Here is a 19,483-nt window from a genome sequence, read left to right as displayed (position 1 = left end):
ATGCAGGACATCATCAATCTGGCAACAATCTGGCTGAACTTCAAACTCACTTACAAAATGGGAGGTAGAAAAAATGGGATGTAATCAGTGGCAAGGAACAGAACCAAAGACAAAATAAATTGGCAATCAAGTGCAGTAAATAATTATTCCAAGTCAACATTATTCTCAATTTAAATGGCCAAGTAATTGCAGCAAGGTTTGCTCACTGAGATTTAGAACTTTGGATTCCTTTGATTGTGATTTATTGGGCAGGGAGGGGTGGAGTGGGTGACTCTGTCTTTTGTTATTCATTCCAAAACCAGTTCTGCGAGTTTCACATCAACCTGAAACTATTCCGGGAGTACCGGAAATTGGAGGAACAGCACCTCATATTCCGCCTGGGTTGCTTGCGTCCGGATGGCATGAACGTTGAATTCTCCCAGTTTTGCTAGCCCTTGCTGTCTCCTCCCCTTCCTTAACCCTCGAGCTCCTCCTCCTCCCTTTTTCCTTCCTTCTCCCACCACCACCACCACCCACCAGTCTGAAGAAGGGGTTCGGCCCGAAACGTCGCCTATTTCCTTCGCTCCATAGATGCTGCTGCACCCGCTGAGTTTCTCCAGCATTTTTGTGTACCATCGATCTTCCAGCACCTGCAGTTCCTTCTTGAACACTATTCCTAATCTTTGTTAGATCAGCTGTCATTAAAAGGGAGCCTCCCTCAAAACTGAGAACTAATTGAGTGCTGTACTGATTAGTGCGCACACGCACAGTCCTTGTGTGCAAGGAACACCTATCCCAGATTGACAAAGATCTACGAAGAAAGCAGTGTGTAAGAACTGATTCACAGATCAGAAAACATGTTCTCGAAAAAGAGCACATTTAAGATCTCTTCGAGCAACAAGTTATCCGGGTAAGTGGCAATCCTTCAAATTGGGAAGTATTGAGAGCCGGCAGTCTGAATGGATTGTTCGGATGTGGGAGAATATGCGTCGTTATGATTTAAAGCTGCGTTTTTTTTTTAAACAGAGTAAATTAGTTGAGTGTCTAACTCCTCACCGAATGGAGAATGGGTAGGCTGCAGGTGGGAGAACAGGTTAGGAGCTGAATTACTTCAGCGTTTCTGTATTCAGGAAGCAAGTAACTGTGGGATTGGTCTAAAATGCTGGGTGGATTCATGCAGGAACAAATGGTTGAGGTGATAAATGTAAAACCGAGCTGCCGAGGTGGTAAATGTGGGAACAAATGGTTCAGGTGGATAAAATGTGCAATTAGTCTTGTGGTTGCTGAAGCAGGGTTTATTAACTGCAAATTTGAGAATTATTTTGCGATGCGAGTCATGTATCATAAGCTGAATTTTGTGGATATGTTTGTAAGCTGCACTTTCAAACACCTGCCCATTCATGCTGCGCGTTTTGTGAGTTTTGCATTGTTAAATGGGACAATTTGGGAGTTGTGTATGTGGGAAGTAAACTGTGAGAGCTTCAGGAACCGTGCACTTGAGAAGTGTAGGAATATCTTCAACTTCATGTGAACACCGTGCAGCTGAGCCATTCTTGCTGCTAAGTATTTCCATAAATTCAAATCTAAGTCGGAGAAGTGTGTGGATTCAGGCTGTGTACAGTAGGCTTACCATAGGATCCAGCGACTCAATTTAATGATGACAGTGATGTTCTTTGTCCTCAACTTTGCGATGGATTTAAAGGAGGAAATTCAGAATGCCCGATGATTGTTGTATTTAGTAAATTAGTGACGAGGTTGGCAGTCACAACATCCTCTTCAGAAACACCGAATTGATCCAACTCATTCTGTTGTACTGAATATTCGAGATCATTCTGGCACCAAGCTATACATTCAATCTGCATAATACAAAAAGACACACACAAAATGCTGGAGTAATTTAACGGGTTAGGCAGCATCTCTGGAGAAAATGGCAGTTCAGGTCGGGACAGTTCTTCAGGCAACTTGCTGAATGCAAAGTGATTCGTAATGATTAGCATCTATAGAATATCTGCCGTATAACTCTGTGAGGATTCTGGGATAAAACATCATGGGTTTAAACACCTTCAGACAAATGTTGCATGCAGATGATTTTCAAGTGCAATATATGGGAATTCTGTCTTCCCCCAACACCCTCTCAACTGGTTATTTTCCATGGTCCTAAATGGAGAAACCTGGCCATTTCGATGAACATGTTTGTGGGATACAACTGTCGGTCCTATTTCCCTCTTCACAACAGTGTCTGCCCTTCACTAGCACGGGTAAAGTTTTGTAGGATTTCCTGAAGTTGTAAAAAAATGCTAAATAGTGCATGTTATTTTAGTTGCACTCGTATGCATGTTGGTGATACTTTTATTGCAAAGTCAGCTGGCTGCATGTTGAAGAGCCAGTGGATTGTTTGTGGCAGGTGAACTGAGACAGGCACTCCCTTCCAATACCCAGAATGCTTTTATCTTGTGGGTGAGGTTAAACTGAAGCTTCGATGATGTATTTCCTCCATTTATAAGGTGGATGCTGGTAGTCTTATCGAAAGAAACGCAGGCATGTTTCTGCTTTTCAGCTAACATCCCTCTGCAGCAAACAAGGGGCTTGTCTTTAATCTTATTTTATATTTTTGGGATCTTGCTTTGTATGGATTTCAGCAACTGCATTAACTGTGAGGTACTTTACAATGCACTGATACTGTAATTAGATGCTATCTTTTCCCAGCCCTCCAGTGCATCCATTTATTTTGTCATTAACTGTTGGACACTTGCCGAATGCTTGCTGAGTGGTCAGGGATGCTTACACGTTTTTTTTCAAAGGGAAGAGCTGGGTCAGGTGCAATCTCCAGTAATGTGAACCTAACCCCTTGCCAATGCATTTGCAGCCAAATGTTCAAAAGGTTGTAGTTTTACTTTGTGAGCTTACCAGTGATTTTCCATTCTGATGGAGGCCACCTGCCTGTGAAAACACCTGCAAGAATGACAGGAATTCAGGGTGGGGAGAAAGAATGCAACAGAGAGGACTACACCCCATTCTTCAGATGCATTATTATCAAAATTGTTAACTAATAGTTCAGAAGGGTGACTGTGACTCAATCCAGGGAGGGTGTGATCACAGTCGTTTCTCAACCTCTGTACTGCAGGGAGGATGTACTGAGAGGGTGGTGGGCATAGCTACCTCACTACAAATACCAGGGGAAACAGAAGGCAAATTTCACTCTGATGGTGTCAAGTGCTGTCAAAAGGCAAACCCAGTACAAACAATCAACACCCTGTGTAATAGATGCCCAGCATCATTAATATGTAGCCCTAAACAGCTAATCGGAACACTCACAAATATAATTGAGAAATTTTCCTTTTAAAACATTGTTTGCATGACTTCCAGATTCCCTCTTGCATGTTTCGTGGTGGCAGATGCGTGCAGACCTTGCTGCAGTAAAGTACACTCTCCATGGTAGTCCCATAGAACAGTACAAGAGTAAAGATGTGGTTAAATTAGGGAAGGTGCACAAAGCTTTCACAAGGATGCTGCTGGGAATAGACTAAAACTAAATGGGGAGAATGAATTGGCTGGAACTGTTTACCCTAGAACAAAGGAGGTCAGGGGGGTGACTGTATAAAAGCATATAAAACTGAGAGATATAGATATAGTAGATGGTCATCTTTTCCCCAGAGTTGGGCAGAGATTTAAAGTAATGGAGGAAAGATTTAAAGGGAACTTGAGTGGCAAATGGGTATCTGGAAGGAACTGCCAGAGTGGAGGCAGGTAGAAGTACAACATTTAAGATACTTTTGAACAAGTACATGGATAGAAAAGCTTTGGAGTGATATGGGCCGAACACAGGCAATTGAATTGGCTTCATGTAGGCATTTTGGTCTGCATAGATGAGTTGTGTCAAAGGGCCGGTTTCTATGCTGCATCACTCTATGACTGACATGGAGATGAAAGAAAATGAGAGGGTAATGGGGCGTGCATACATGTCTGAAGTATGTTGCCCACAGCCATATCCCCACATCCCTCTCTCATCCATTCCATTGCTTTAAGTGTCCCAAACTATCATCATGTACAGTTATTATTAAACTTGAAGAGATCACCATGGTTCAAGATTGCCACAAACTCTCATACATGTGGGAGAGATCTGCTGTTGAAGCAGAGCCAGCCTTCATACAGGTGGACAAACCCTTGTGTGAGAGGAACACTTTAATTCATAAAATGCTTGGCAACTTTGTGTAATGCTGGTTCTTTGTTGGATGGTGTATGAAAAATGAACGTCGTAGGTTCCACACGCTTTACACAAATTCCTTTTATCGAGGAAGTGAATGTCATTCAGTGATAATGGTTCAAGGTTCAAGATTTCAAGGTCAGTTTATTGTCACATGTACCAACTAAGGTACAGTGATATTTGAGTTACCATACAGCCAGACTGAGTGAAAAGCAACAAGACACACAACCACATAAAAGTTAACATAAACATCCATCACAGTGGATTCCACATTCATCACTGTGATGGAAGGCAATAAAGTTAAGTCTTCTTCCTCTTTGTTCCTCTTTGTTCTCCCGCGGTCGAGGCAGTCGAGCCATCCGCAGCCAGGGTGATCAAAGCCCCTGCAGCTGACGATCGAAGCCCCCGTCAGGGTGATCAAAACTCTCCCCAGGGCTTGGAGCTCCCGAGTTGGCCTCTTCTTACGAGAGACTGCGGGCTACACGATGTTAAAGTCGTGCTTGGTGTGCCGACAATGGCAGGGAAATTAAGATTGTGTTGGGGTAGGTATTTTCCTGGACCAGAAATGGGAGCAAGTTAAAACAAAAGCAAAATGATAATAAATGGGTGCATATTATTCCAGTTTCTGTACAAATCTATCTGTTGAAGGATATTGCAGGCAAATACTGCCCATCCCTATTTGCGCTTGAGAAGGTTGTCATAAGCTGCCTTCTTGAGCACTGCAGTTCTTCTCTTCAACGTCCTTCCACTGTGCAGTTGGGGAGGGAGTTCCAAGATTTAGACCCAAAAACAATGAAGGTCCGGTGGAAATGTTCAGATTGGTGACATATGTGCATTAGACAGGAACCAATATGAGGCAGTGTTCCTCTGCATCTGCTCTTCTTGTCCTTATAAAGGTCAATGTCATGCATCTCGGACGTCTGATGGAGTTACCCGAGTGGCTAGCTGCAGTACTGCAGTTTTTGAGATGGTTGAGAGTGCAGCCACTGAAAACCAGTCGTGGAGCAAATGAATGTTTAGGATTTGTAATTAAATACTGTACCTCAGTGTTTTCAAGCCCATCGATCTGCAGTGACGTGTAATATTCTCTCATGACCTCGCCTGAACACAAACCATCCTTTTTGTGCAGTTGTTGCCTTTGATCAACCAGTGTCACATGGGATAGGGGAAACTCTTTGCCCTACTCAGTAAACAGGTCTGCAAAAATAGTAGAAGCAAGGAATGTTGGTTTACAAAAGAAGACCCTGAGTGCTGGAGTAGCTCGGTGGGTCAGGCGCATCTCAGGAGAAAATGGATAGGTGATGTCTCGGGTCAGTGAGAATGCCTCATTTGGAACATTGGCCTCTGAGTTTGAGCTTGTTCTTTGGGTGTCCCATGCTGGTAACCATTCTTCATACCCCAATGTTGAGAGAGCTGGACTCAATCCTCTTCCTGAAAAAGTGCATACACTTGTACATTCAAACACTGGATATCAGGCAGGACTGGGAACCTGGACTCATGTTCTTTATCCCTCTCCCTAGCCCAAGGCAATGAGACAGCTGACACCTTCAAAATGCTTCCCTAACTGGGATAAGTTGCAAAATAAGATAGAAATTGCATTTCTATAGCACTTTGCACAATCTCACCATGTCCCCCAACTGTACAACCAAATGAACACCAATAAAATTGCACCTATGGTGAAACAAGGAAACCAAGTGGGTCTTGTGCCCCTTAATAGGTTTGTTTTATTATAGTTTGGCTAAGGAACATGGTACCTTGGAGAATCAACCTGCTCTTATTTGAGATCATCAGCTGGTCCAACTTGTAGTTTAATGTCAGAATATTTAACCTCCACCATGACCCTCTGACTTCTATGAATAAGCCAGTTCTGAATCCAAGGCATCCAGAATCCCATACATCTTAATCTTCTGGATCAGCCTACCATGAGAGACCTTATCAAGAGCCTTACTAAAATCTACGTATAGAACATTCACCACCTTACCTTTATCAATCTTCTTTGTCACCTCCTCAAAAATGCAGTCAACTTAGTGAGATACGACCTACCACGTACAAAGCCATGTTGGCTATTCCTAATTAGTCTATTTCCTTCCAAATGGAAGTAAATCATCATCATCATGGTTGAAAACATCAATGGGCACGATGCCTTACAATGCTGTGTACGACAGTGATCACAACTTCTACTGAAGTGTGGATGGTCGTTGGCTTGCGAGGAGCTCATCCGCCCTTTGACAGGTCTTGTTTTTGGTCCTGCTGGGGGTCCACAGCCCCCTCCTCACCTGGTCTACGCATCAGAGCTGCCACACAGTAACACAATTCTCTGCCATTGTTGGAAGCTTTTAATTAGCAAACTGAATTTTTAGGTACTTTGCATATCAGGTTTTGCAGGCTCAACAGCATCAACTGAATTTATTCATCAACACGTCCACACACATAGTTATTGTGTAAAACATGATCTAAAAATGCCCTAAAGTTTAAATTTAGGTTTTAAACAAGATTAGTTTGTTTATTTTTCAAATAAAATAATGTGCCTAAAAAATTGTCTCAGTCTGTTTCCACGTTCGTGTTGCAAACCTAATTTTCAGATATTTCCACAACTTCAGATCGGATAATTTTTTTATTCCTTACACAATGTTTGCTGTACAATATAGTACATAAGCAGTACAAATGGTAAATGTAATCGTAGCACATCCGTTTCCAACTTGCGTAACGTTTGACTTGCGCAAGAGACCACGGGATGTAACCCTTACACGTCAGGGTGTGTCTGTATAACCAATTGTACAGCTGCAACGTGATATCCCAATACTGTACGCAATGCCTCAATGAAAGAAAGTTTGTTTATTTTATTGTCACATGTACTGAGGTGCAGTGAAAAGCTTTTGTTGTGTGCGAATCAGTCAGTGGAAAGACAATTCATTATTACAATTAAGCCATTCACAGTGTACTGGTACATGATAAAGAGAATAACATAAATAATGTTTAGTGCCAGATAAAGCCACTAATGATAGTCTGAGGGTCTCCAATGAGGTAGAGAATAATTCAAGATTGCAGTAGGATAGTTCAGTTGTCTGATAACAGCTGGGAAGTAACTCACTGGATCAGGAGCTGTGCGTTTTCACACTTCTATATCTTTTGGCCGATGGGAGAGGAAAGAAGAGAGATTGACCAGGATGTGACTCATCCTTGATTATGCTGCTGTTCTTGCCATGGCAGTGTTAGTTATAAATGGAGTCAATGGAAGCGGGGTTGGTTTTGTGTGATGGTCTGGGCAGCACCCACAATTCTCTGCATTTCTTGCGGTCTTGGATGGAGCTTTTCCCAAACCATGCTGTGCTGCCTCCCGATAAAATGATTTCCATGAAACATCTGTAGAAGTTGCTGAGAATTCTTGGGGACTTCCTGAACTTCCTAAGCCTTCTTAGGAAGTAGAGGCATTGGTGTGCTTTCTTGGCCATTGCTTCAATATGGGTGGTCCAGGAGAAGTTGTTGGTGATATTTACTCCTAGAAATCTGAAGTTTTCAACTATCTCTACTTCGGCGGCGTCAGTATAAACTGGGGTATATGTACAACTTTGCTTCCTGATGCAAGCATACCAAATGCTTATTACACTAAACTATCCACCAGTCTGGCCACTTTCAGGGAACTATGGGCTTAGAGCCCAAGGTGTCCCCTGTTATTGTATCAGAATTTTACCTCCCAAGCTGTATTACCGCACATCTGTATGGACTAAATTCCATCTTCCTTCGCTCTGCACAACTTTCCATCTGATCTGTGTCATGCTGTATCCTTAGGCAGCCTTCTTCAGTGTCTTTGCGCTGTCTGTAAATTTATCATTCATACCCTCTGCGTTCTCAACGATTACAAATAGCAAAGATCGCAGCACTGATCCCTGAAATGCACCAACTATTCAGAAAAACACCTATCAGCCACTACTCTCTGCTTCCTATCACAAAGCCAATGTTGGATATAGTTTGCTAATAGCATTGGATCCCCTTATGCATTAACCTCTGGATAAGACTATCATGCAGCACCTTGTCAAAAGCCTTACTAAAGTCCATGTGAGCCACATCCACAACTCTGCCTTCATCTATTTTCTTTGAAATAAATCTTAACCCAGCAATAAAATCAGGCATAGTCAGCAGATCAGGCAAGTACTGTGAAGTGAGAATCAGAGGAAACATTTTGGGTCAATGACCTTTCATCAGAACAGGAAATGTTAAAGAAAATGAAAGATTCAAGCGACATTAAAAGGGCAGAGAGGACTAAAGGGAATGCTGGAGAAATTCAATGCAAGACATGACTGATTATCTGAATTCCAGAATTTCTTATAATTCAACATTCCAGTCTTAGATCTCATACTTACAACATTCAGGTTTTGTCACTCTTCCAGAGATTTCAAATTTCATTCAGGTTCCTCTGATGCATATCTTCCTCAATTTGAGGGATTACTGTAATCTCCGCTCCAGAATGGAAGGAGTCTGCATTTAGACAAGGAACTGCAGATACTGGTATCCTGAGCAAAACATAAAGTGCTCGAGGAAATTCTCCAATATCATGTAATATCCTTCTCCCCCACCTCCCATTCCACTCCACTGCGCAAGCAATTCTCCCACCATCTCCACACTAACCTCCCAGCCACCTGGCTCCTTCCCCTTTTCCGTTTGCTTGTCTCGCGTCCCCAAATTCCATAATCCCCTTTTAATCCCACCTCTTTCCCCTCCCCACTGTCCCTTTCCACCAATACCTTTCCCCTGCCTTTATATTTCGCCCCTCTTCTTTGCTTATCTGATACCCTTTTTGCCCACTGATACGCACCCATTTCCCCCCACTATTCTGCTCCCCCTTTACCTCCATCCATCCCCTTCTACCGATATCCCTTGCTCTGCCTTCATATTTTACTTTTCTACTCTCCTTATTTGCCCCCTTTTTGTCACTTACTCCACCCAATCAAACCCTCTTTCATCCGTATTAACCTATCACTTCCCAACCTTTGTCTCACCCCCACCTCTTTTCCAGCTTTCTCCCTCCCACTAGTCAGTCTGAAGGAGGATCCTGACCTTAAATATCACCTATCCATCCCCTCCTTAGATGCTGACTGGCCTCCAGCGCATTGTGTCCTGCATTTATATAATAGCATCTTTCACAAACTTAACATCTCCCAAAGCACATTATAGCTTATGAAATGTATTTGAACAAACACCATTGTGGAAATGACCAAAAATTCTGTTCTTGTTGGCTGAGGAACATACTCAGGTGGGGATAAGTTTGCATAAGTCAACACAATCCGTATGAATGGGCTAAACAGCATTATTGACAATACTACGACATTGGTAAGAAATTTAAGTTAGTTTTGCCCGTGAGCAAATGCATCACCCAAGATTCCAGTGAGACCTCACCTGCTCTTCTTGAACTTAGGATTTTTTACCCACATATGCCTGTGTTCTGATGGGAAAGGCAGTGCAACTGATAATGTAGTAATTCCCAAGTCCATCTTCGATCTGCACTAATGAAGAGCTGAGAGTGTTGCAATTGAGTTAGTGAAAGGGATGGCCGGCCTGCATTAAGTGCTTCTTCTTTCGATGTCTTTGACCATTAATTACAGCTTCCGTACCAGTTCACGTAAAGATCGGGTGTCATGCTGTCAACACAAAAAGTTTATTAACCACATTTGGTAATCAAGTCAAGTTCATTGTCATTCGCACAAGTACAGTGGGGTGCGGGTACTCGTGTTCACAGCAGCATCGTAGGAACATGGACTCTCTCACACACACACAAACATAAACAATACAAAATTATACATAAATTGCATGTTACATTCAGCAGGACAGTAAAACAAAACAACGACTGCAAAATAAACCGAGATATTGGTGCAAAATACATTTATAGAAAAATCAAGACTATGGTCATGCAAGAAGTGTTCGGTAGTGTTTTATTGCCAAGCAAGGTTAGGGTCGTGTTACTTGGTTTCTGGAGTCTGTTAGTTTTAGGAAAGTCGCTGTTTCTGAAGCCTAGTGATATGCAACTTGAGGCTTCTGCACCTTGTGCCCATCAGGAGCAGCGTGAAAGAGCATGGCCCAGATGTTCGTGATCCTTAGCCCAGATGAAAGATGCCACCTTCCTGAGACAATGTAGATGCTTTCAATGGTGGGGAGACAGTGCCTCTGTGCATTGGAATTGCCGTACCAAGATGTGATCAACCAGACACTTTCCACAGTACATCTGTAGAAACGTGTATGAATATTCGTTGACCCATTGAATCTCTAAACTATGCACCCTTTTCTTGGTTATATCTCTCTACTGGGCCCAGGACAGGTAATTCATGATGTTACCAGCCAGAAACATGCAGCTGCTAACTGACCTACCAACGAAAGATGGTGCATGGTCTCTCAGCTTCCCCTTTCTGAAATCAATGATTAGTTCCTTGGTTTATTTTGTTGTTATTCTTGTTATTTATGTTGTAATTATTCTGTTGTTTTGCACAATCCCACAGGCATTTCACTGCACATCTTGTATGTGTATGTGACAAATATAGTTGACTTATATTGATATTTAAGCATCTGTGATGATGCTGCTATTAAGTTTGGTTACCCAGTGCCCAATCTACATAGCTCTTGGAGTTTAGTTAGTGGAATAGATAGTGTAAGTGCTAGCCGTTTACCCCTATGTCAGAGGAAAATAAATTCCAAGCTCCACATCAGAAATTCTTGACCCAGGCTAACACTTCAGCATGCAGAGGAAGAACTACAAGTAACAAGGACCCATAAGAACATTTGGCTTGTAATCCATTCAATATTCAAAAATTGAAGGGTGAAGTGATCTAAGTATTTGAAATGTTCCAGACATTTGTTGTGATGGAGTCAGGGAGATTCCCTCCACTGGTACCTCCTTTCAGACTGGGCAGTAACTCAAAACCTCCCGACTGGATATAAAATACCACTTTTTATTATTCTGAAGACACGCAGGAAGGTTCCTCCTGATAGATGGTCCAATAATAATTATTCTGTAGGCATTGTCGCACAAGAAATACAGATGATTGTGTTATTATCATAATGATATTTGCGAGACCTTGCTGTGTTCAAATTGTCTTTTGTGTATTATGCCTGTATTATGCAGGGCGTCACAATGGCGCAGCAGTAGCATTGATGCCTTGCAGCACCAGAGGCCTGGGTTTGATCCTGACTACGGGAGCTGTCTGTACGGAGTTTGTGCATTCTCCCTGACATTGTGTGGGTTTTCTCTGGGTGCTCCCATATTCCAAAGATGTGCAGCTTTGTAGGTTAATTGGCTTCTGTAAATTGTCCCTAGTGTGTAGGATAGATCTAGTGTACAGTTGATCGCTGATCAGCATGGACTCGGTGGGCCGAAGGACCTGTTTCCACACTGTGTCTCTTAACTAGACTAAACTAAAGCTAAGAAAATTTGGGAGGATGTTGCGAGGACGTGGGCCTGAGCTATAGAGAGAGCCTGGGGTGTCTTGGAAGTTATTCCTCAGAGAGAAATAGGATAGAGGGGATCTTATAGACGTGTAAAAGATCATGAGAGGAATAAATAGGGTAAAAGCACAATCTCAGAGTTAGGGAAATCAAGGTTTAATGTGAGAGGGGCTAGTTTTGGGGGCAACTTTTCCACTCAGAGAGTGATGGGTATATGAGCTGTTAGAAGAGGTAGTTAAGGCAGGTATTATAACAACATTTAAAAGACATTTGGACAGGCACATGGATAGGAAAGGTTTAGACAGATATGGGCCAAGCGAGGGCAGATGGGACTAATGTAGGTGGGGCATCTTGGTCGCATGGGCGTTGGGCCGAATGGCCCGTTTATGTGTTGCATGACTATGACTAATTTCAGTGGCTGCAAAAGGACTTGAGGTGCTCCCAATATAGATCAATAAAATGTTTTATTTCTCTCAGAATACTGTGCCCAATACGCCTAGATACTGACAGAGCAGGAATCTTATTTGTAATCAGTATTCTGGGTGTTACTGAAGGAGCCTGGAGGGGTGGAACAACCACACCTCAGCTAGTTGTGTCATTGACGAGGTGAGAGTCTCATATGCCTGTTGAAGGGAGTTGCCAAATATTTGCCATTCAACCACCTTGTTGTTACCAGGGAGAGTCTGAGTGCAACCAACACCTGCTAAATTTGCACATTTATGTATGCCTTAAGATGCACCCTCAACCACTGCTACAAATAAATAAAAACGTCTGCCCCTCGACCACATTTCAGGAAATCTGATCACTGAGCTGCGCTTCTACTCCCTGCCTACAAACATAAACTGGAGAAGGAGGAGCCAGTACAGAGAGTTATTCAATGCTGGTCAGTTGACACGGATGACATCCTACGTGACTGCTTTGAGACAGTGGACTGGTCCGTATTCAGGGATTCTGCAGCTCACCTGAATGAGTATGCCACTGCCATGACTGACATCATCACCAAGTGCATGGAGGAGGGCGTGCCGACGAAGACATTCGGAGTATTCCATGGATGAACCGCAAGGCACATTCACAGGTGAAGGCCAGGTTGCTGCATACAAGTCAAACGATCTCGGGCGATACAAGAAAGCTCACTATGATCTTCACAAAGCTATCAAAGATACCAGGAGACAATACCGGGTCAAACTTGATTCCCTGTGTAATCTATCGGACACACACAGAATGTGGCGATGTCTGAATATTATGACTGTCTGCAAAGTGAAGTCGGGCAACACACTGGTGATAATGATAGTGAGGCCTCGCCTGATGAACAACACTTTCTATACTCATCAGACTCAAGTGTGCCTCTTCCCAGGGCACTGTTGCAGAAGTTCATAAGTGCCAGATGCAGAATTAGGCCATTCGGCCCATTAAGTCTACTCTATCATTAAATTGTGGCTGATCTATCTTTCCCTCTCAACCCCATTTTCCTGCCTTTTCCCCTATAACACTTGACACCTTTACTAATGAAGAATCTGTCAATTTCCGTCTACAAAATATCCATTGACTAGGCCTCCACAGCCGTCGGTGGCAATGAATTCCACAGTTAGACTGACATTCTTGTGGGTGAACCCATGGAAAGCAACTGGCCTGGATGGAGTCCCTGGCCAGGTTATTAGAAGCGCACGGAACAACTAATGGGAGTATTCACAGACATCTTTTATCTCTCTACTCAGTTGTGAAGTACCCACCTGCTTCAAGAAGACCACCATCATCCAGGTGCCAAAGAAAAGCAACATCTCATGCTTTAACGGCCTTGACATTCACCATCATGAAGTGTTTTGAGAGGCTGGTTATGGAACACATTAAATCCAGGTGACCAAGTGGCCTTGACCCACTGCAGTTCACCTCCCACCACAACAGGTTCATGGCTGATGCCATCTCCCTAGCCCTACACTCATCCTTGCAACAACTGGATAAGAGAGCTTCCGATATCAGACTTCTATTCACAGACTAAAGCTCTGCTTTTAACAATATTATCCTGTCTAAGCTCATCGCCAATCTCGTGGAACTTGGTGTCAGCACTCACCCCTGCAACTTGATGCTTGACTGCCTGACCAACAGAGCACAATCAGTGAGGACAGGGGACAAATCATCCTCTACGATAATCCTCAACACTGATGTTGCGCAAGGTTGTGTCCTCCGCCCCCTTCTCTACTACCTGTTCACCCACGACTGTACAGCCGAGTACAAATCCAATTAAATCTACAAATTTGCGGACGTTGTGGGCCGGATATATCAAATAATGATGATGCGGAGTACACGAAGAAGATTGAGTACCTCGTGACTTGGTGTCAACCTTTCTTTCAATTCAGCAAGACGAAGGAGATAGTGATCGACTTCAGGAAGCGAAGTGGTATACATACGGTGCCGAAGTTGAGATGGGTGAAAGCTTCAGGTTCCTAGGAGTAAATATCACCAGCATCGTGTCCTGGACTGCCTGCAGCGCAACAATGGCCAAGAAAGCACACCAACGCCTCTATTTCCTTTGAAGGCCGAGAAAGTTGAGCATTCCCCCAACAACTCTAACCAAATTCTACAGATGCGCCATAGAAATTTTATCGGGGAGATGACAGCATGGTTTGGGAACAGCTCCATTCAATATAGTCATCATTATTTTGTATACGGGAGATCAAAATCAGGAATTTCATTGAGGTTTTTAAAGAAGTAACCAAGAAGGTTGACGATCGTAGAGCTGTAGGGGTTGTCTTCAACACAGTCTTTTTATAAGGTCTGCATGGTAAGCTGCCCTGGAAGGTTAGATCACATGGGATCCAGGGAGAACTAGCTAACTAGATACAGAATTGACGATGGTTGAAGGAAGCCAAGGGTGGTGGTGAAAGGTTGTTTTTCAGCCTGGAGGCCTGAGACTAGTGAATGGGAATGGAATCGATCCCCAGCAAAGGGACCACCAGCTCCACGATGTTGGGCCGGAGTGCGGACGGAGATAGGATACGAGGAAACGAGGAAAGAGATAAGAAAAGTTTCCCCCACCACTCCCCCCCACCCCCCACATAATACAAAATTAAAGATACACTAAAACATACATTTAATAACAGACTAAAAATAACAAATGAAGAAAAAGGACGAGATACCATTGGCGAGGCTGCCATCATATGGCGCCACCTGGTGGTATGTCATCTATATCAACGATTTGGGATGCCATAGATACATTCCTCACCCCCATCTCCTCTGTGTCCCCTAGTATTGCTCTCGCTCCCCCTTCTCCAGGCAGGACGTTTCCTTGGACTTCACCTTTTACCCCACCGACTGCATCCAACCCATCATCCTCTAACATTTCCCACACCTCCCATGATCCCACACTAATCACATCTTCCCATCTCCACCCCATTCTACCTTTTGCAGAGACCGGCCCTTCCACAAATCCTTGATTCACTCATCCCTTCCCAACCCCTCCCCAGGAACTTTCCCTTGTAACTGCAGGAGATATACTGTAGCACCAGGCCCTATAACTCTTCCCTCGCCTCCATTCATAGACACCAGCATTCCTTCCAAGTGAGGCAGAGGTACACGTGCACCTCCACTAACCTCATCTACTGCATAGGGTGCTCCCGCTGTGGCCTCCTGTACATCGGCTAGGCCAAGTGGAGACTCATTGATCATTTTGCCGAACATGTACACTTGGTCCACCAAAGCCTACTTCTCAGTTGCTAACCACTTTAACTCCCCTTCCCATTCCCATGCTGACCTTTTTGTACTGGCATCCTCCACTGACAGAGTGAGGCGACGTACACTTGAGGAACATCACTTCATTTTCCGTTTGGGTAACTTACAATCCAATGGTATGAACTTGAATTCTCCAATTCACCTCTAACAACTCTAACAACACCCCCCCCCCCCCCTCGCTTTTATCCCCCATTATTGACAATCTCACACACGTTGCATAAGGAATAATGTTTGAAACTAGTCAGAGAGTTGGAGGTTCCAAACCCAGTCATGCTGAGTTTGAGATACACCTATGTAGAATCATAGAAGATAGGTGCAGGAGGAGGCCATTCGGCCCTTCGAGCCATCACCGCCATTCATTGTGATCATGGCTGATTGCCCCCAATCAATAACCCGTGCCTGCCTTCTCCCCATGCCCCTTGATTACACTAGCCCCAAGAGTATCTAACTCTCTCTTAAATCCATACAGTGATTTGGCCTCCACTGCCCTCTGTGGCAAGGAATTCCACAAATCCACAACTCTCTGGGTGAAAAAGTTTTTTCTCATCTGTGTGGGAGAATTTTTCTTTTTGTGCTCCTGATGTGACCCTCAATGGTGAGATCATGCTCAAGTGGTTAACCCTGATTAGTCTTTGGGAAATGGTACTTTTGGTGCTTTCTTTAACCTATTACAGGCCTTGTTCTGAAAGGTCTCCTGGAGTGGTCTAGAATAAGGACTATATAGATTTTGTGACAATAACGGGGGTATAATTTTACAGCACTGTTATAGACTGATGGTTTAATGGGGGGCATCTGCTGTTCCCACCCCTTTACCTGGTAGAGGTTGGGGATGTGCTACTGCAGAAATCTTGGTGACTTATTGAAGTAGACTTTCTTGCTGATGTGGACCAGAACCTCAGTGTGTTGGAGGGAGTGAATGTTAAGAGTGGAGTAATGTGTGCAGTTTTGGTCTCCGAATTTGAGGAAGGCCATTCTTGCTATTGAGGGAGTGCAGCGCAGATTCATGAGGTTAATTTCCAGAATGGCGGGACTGTCATATGATGAAAGAATGGAACGACTGGGGTTGTATTCACTGGAATTTAGAAGGATGAGAGGGTATCTTATAGAAACATATAAAATTATTAAGGGATTGGACAAGCTAGATGCAGGAAACATGTTCCAGAACTTGGGGGAGTCCAGAACCAGGGGCCACAGTTTTTTTAAGAATAAAGGGGAGGCCATTTAGAACTGAGATGAGTAAAAAAGTTTTCACCCAGATAGTTGTGAATTTGTGGAATTCTCTGCCTCAGAGGATAGTGGAGGCCGATCCCATGGATGCATTCAAAAGAGAGTTAGATAGGGCTCTTAGGGCTAGTGGAATAAAGAGATATGGGGAGAAGGAAGGAACGGGGTACTGATTGTGGATGATCAGCCATGATCACATTGAATGGTGGTTCTAGCTCAAAGGGCAGAATGGCTTACTGCTGCACCTATTTTCTATGTTTTTATGAGAGATAGATCAGCCATAATTGATGGGCCAAATGACCTAATTCTGCTCCTATCACTTATGATCTTAAGATCTTATGACAAACCCGCCTCATTTCTTATTCATATCCCCCCCCCCCTCTCCCTCACCCCACATTGACTCCATTCACACTTCACCCTGCCTTGGGAAAACAGTCAGCAGGTAAATGATTCAATGATATATTATTGTTACATGTACCTAGGTACAGTGAAATTCTTTGTTTATCCATACAATCCGGTAAAACCATACAGCCGACTTCACCTGGGTAATACACAAAGTGTCGGCACATTTCTGGCGCCAACAATGTTTCAAAAGTTCTTTGGCCAGTTTTATCATCTCACAGCGGCAGATCAGGCCTGTTGCTGCATGTGGCTGCAGACAGCCCACCAGGTCCATCTCCATTCTCGGCGACGCAGCCTGCCGGGTCCATTTCATTCTTGGGTTACAAAATACATAAACTTAAAAGCACGTACCACCAGATTCAATCATTGTTTCTTCCCTACTGTTATCAAACTTTCGAGCAGACCTCTCATATGCTCAGGATGAATTTCTTGATCTTCCAATCTATCACCTTGTGGGCCTTACATTTAAAAAAAATCTGTACTCTCTCTGTTGCTGCAATACTATATTCTGCACTCGGTTTCCTTTCTCTTCTGCACTACCAATTATAATCATGTCTGGTATGATTTGCCTGGTTGGCGCACAAACCAAAATGTCTCACTCTATCTCACTACATTTGACCATAAAAAGCCAATAGAATTTAAGCCATTTAACAGGATATGATGTTATGGATTATCCATTACTGGATCAGCAATAGTTATGGCCCACTGATCCAGAGACATGAATATATGTCTCAAGCCCACCACATTAGCTTGAGAAATTAAAATTTTATGTATTTAAATATATCTGTAATTTAAAAAAATAATCTTAGTAACAGTAGATTCTCTGTAACACCCTGTAACACTCACAGTGCCAGAGATCTGGGTTTGATCATGACCTCGGGTGCTGTCTGTGTAGAGTTTTCTCATTCTCCCTGTGATTGCCATGGATTTCTTCTGGGTCCTCCAGTTTCCTTCCAGATCCCAAAGACATACGGACTTGTAGGTTAATTGGCCTCGACAAATTTGCCCCCAATGTGTCAGATGTAGATTAGAAAGAAGGATAACATCGAACAAATGTGAACTGGTGATCGATGGTCAGCATGGACTCAATGGGCCGAAGGGCCTGCTTTGATGCTGTATCTCAAAAATAATTCAAATGAAATTGCAATACTAGATTCTTGTAATGCTGGCATTGCCAACAGCACCCACATCTTGTAAAAGAATGAAGAAAATCACAGCATTTACATATCACTTCCAACTGTCTGTAACCCATTCAAGTTCACTAAACATCAAATATCCTGTAACATTCATAATGGAATCAGAGTCCATCACCTTTCCAAAGGAGAGCATTCCAGGATCTGACAGACTTCTGATGGATTCTCATTTTACATTCTTGTGGGCAGCACAGTGGTGGAGCTGATAGAGCCCCTCCTTCATAGAGCCAGAGACCTGGGTTCAATCCTGACTTTGAGTGCTATGCAATATTTGCATGCTCTCCCTATGACCACGTGTGTTTCATCTGGTTTGGTAGGTAAACTGACCACTGTAAATTACCCCAAATGTAAAGTTGGATAAGAATGTGTGGAGCAGGAAGAAATGCGATTATGGAGAATGAATGGTCTGTCAGTGTGGACTCAATAAGCTGAAGATACTTTTTTTCTGTGGTGTAAGCCACCATGGCCTCTTCACAAAGATTTTAAATCTTGCGTTAGAGACCAACCTACCCAAATTAATAGAATTTCCCACTCTTCCCTCTCTCAAAACTTCCGCGCAACCTGTCAACTTCAAGGAGATCAGAGCCAGGTTCTGCCATTCTTTTCACTAAACTAGGGATTGCGTGTTAGTTTGTGGAGATGGCATTGTTCTGCGTCGAGACAAAGAGCATACGGGAGATTTAATAGAGATGTTTCAAACATCTGCAGCCACCCTGTTGCAAATATTTATACAGGTAGGCAGGTTAATAACCAGTGGATGGAGAATGAAGATAATTGCCAAAAATGCTATGTAGCACGGAATGCAATAGCCAAAATGGAGGGGAAACAGATGAAATTGCGACTTTCAAAGGGATTTCGATAAGTAGATGAAGCACTGATGACTACGGTTGGTGGGTGGCGACAACTGGAGACGTTTTTTTAAGATTATTAGCAAAACCACCATGACTGAAATAGCATCCTCTGCCTGTAGATGCAAGAATTTCATTGTTCTGTTCATATTCAGTGCATGTGTTAAATACTGTAGACACTCTTGACCTCTTTGTGGGGTGACATTCTATCTTGCTATCTGCCCTGGATCTCAAACAGTATCTCCTCTTCTGACGATTCTTGTTTCCCTTTCAGCGAACTTCCTGTGTTGATTGCGCAGATGCAGAAAAATGGTGACCAGGTGGAAAAGGACATTCTGGACACAGAGGAAAAACTGCGGGCGGTGAGTATACTTTCTTCAGGATCACAATGCAAACCTTTCAACAAGGCTGCAAGTGGGATAACATGAGAAACAGTGGTTGGGCGAACCAAAGAATTTGCATTTGTGTTGCCCCAT

The 19,483-nt window shown here is 43.3% G+C and overlaps 1 protein-coding gene across 1 annotated transcript in view; it reads left to right on the top strand.

The window, feature by feature from the left end:
* Window positions 1-694: 694 nt before the first annotated feature.
* Window positions 695-19,483, top strand: part of evpl (envoplakin) — a 58,008-nt gene continuing 39,219 nt past the window's right edge. Inside the window, exons 1-2 of the mRNA XM_033044537.1 lie at window positions 695-889; window positions 19,282-19,369. Of these exons, the coding sequence (XP_032900428.1) occupies window positions 837-889; window positions 19,282-19,369 (141 nt within the window). The 5' untranslated portion in view covers window positions 695-836. The remainder of the gene's footprint in view (window positions 890-19,281; window positions 19,370-19,483) is intronic.

This window comes from Amblyraja radiata, chromosome 26, assembly GCF_010909765.2.
Source record: "Amblyraja radiata isolate CabotCenter1 chromosome 26, sAmbRad1.1.pri, whole genome shotgun sequence".
Classification (NCBI taxonomy): Eukaryota; Metazoa; Chordata; class Chondrichthyes; order Rajiformes; family Rajidae; genus Amblyraja; species Amblyraja radiata.
The sequence above is the reverse complement of the archived record's forward strand: the minus strand, read 5'-3'. Positions and strand labels throughout refer to the sequence as shown.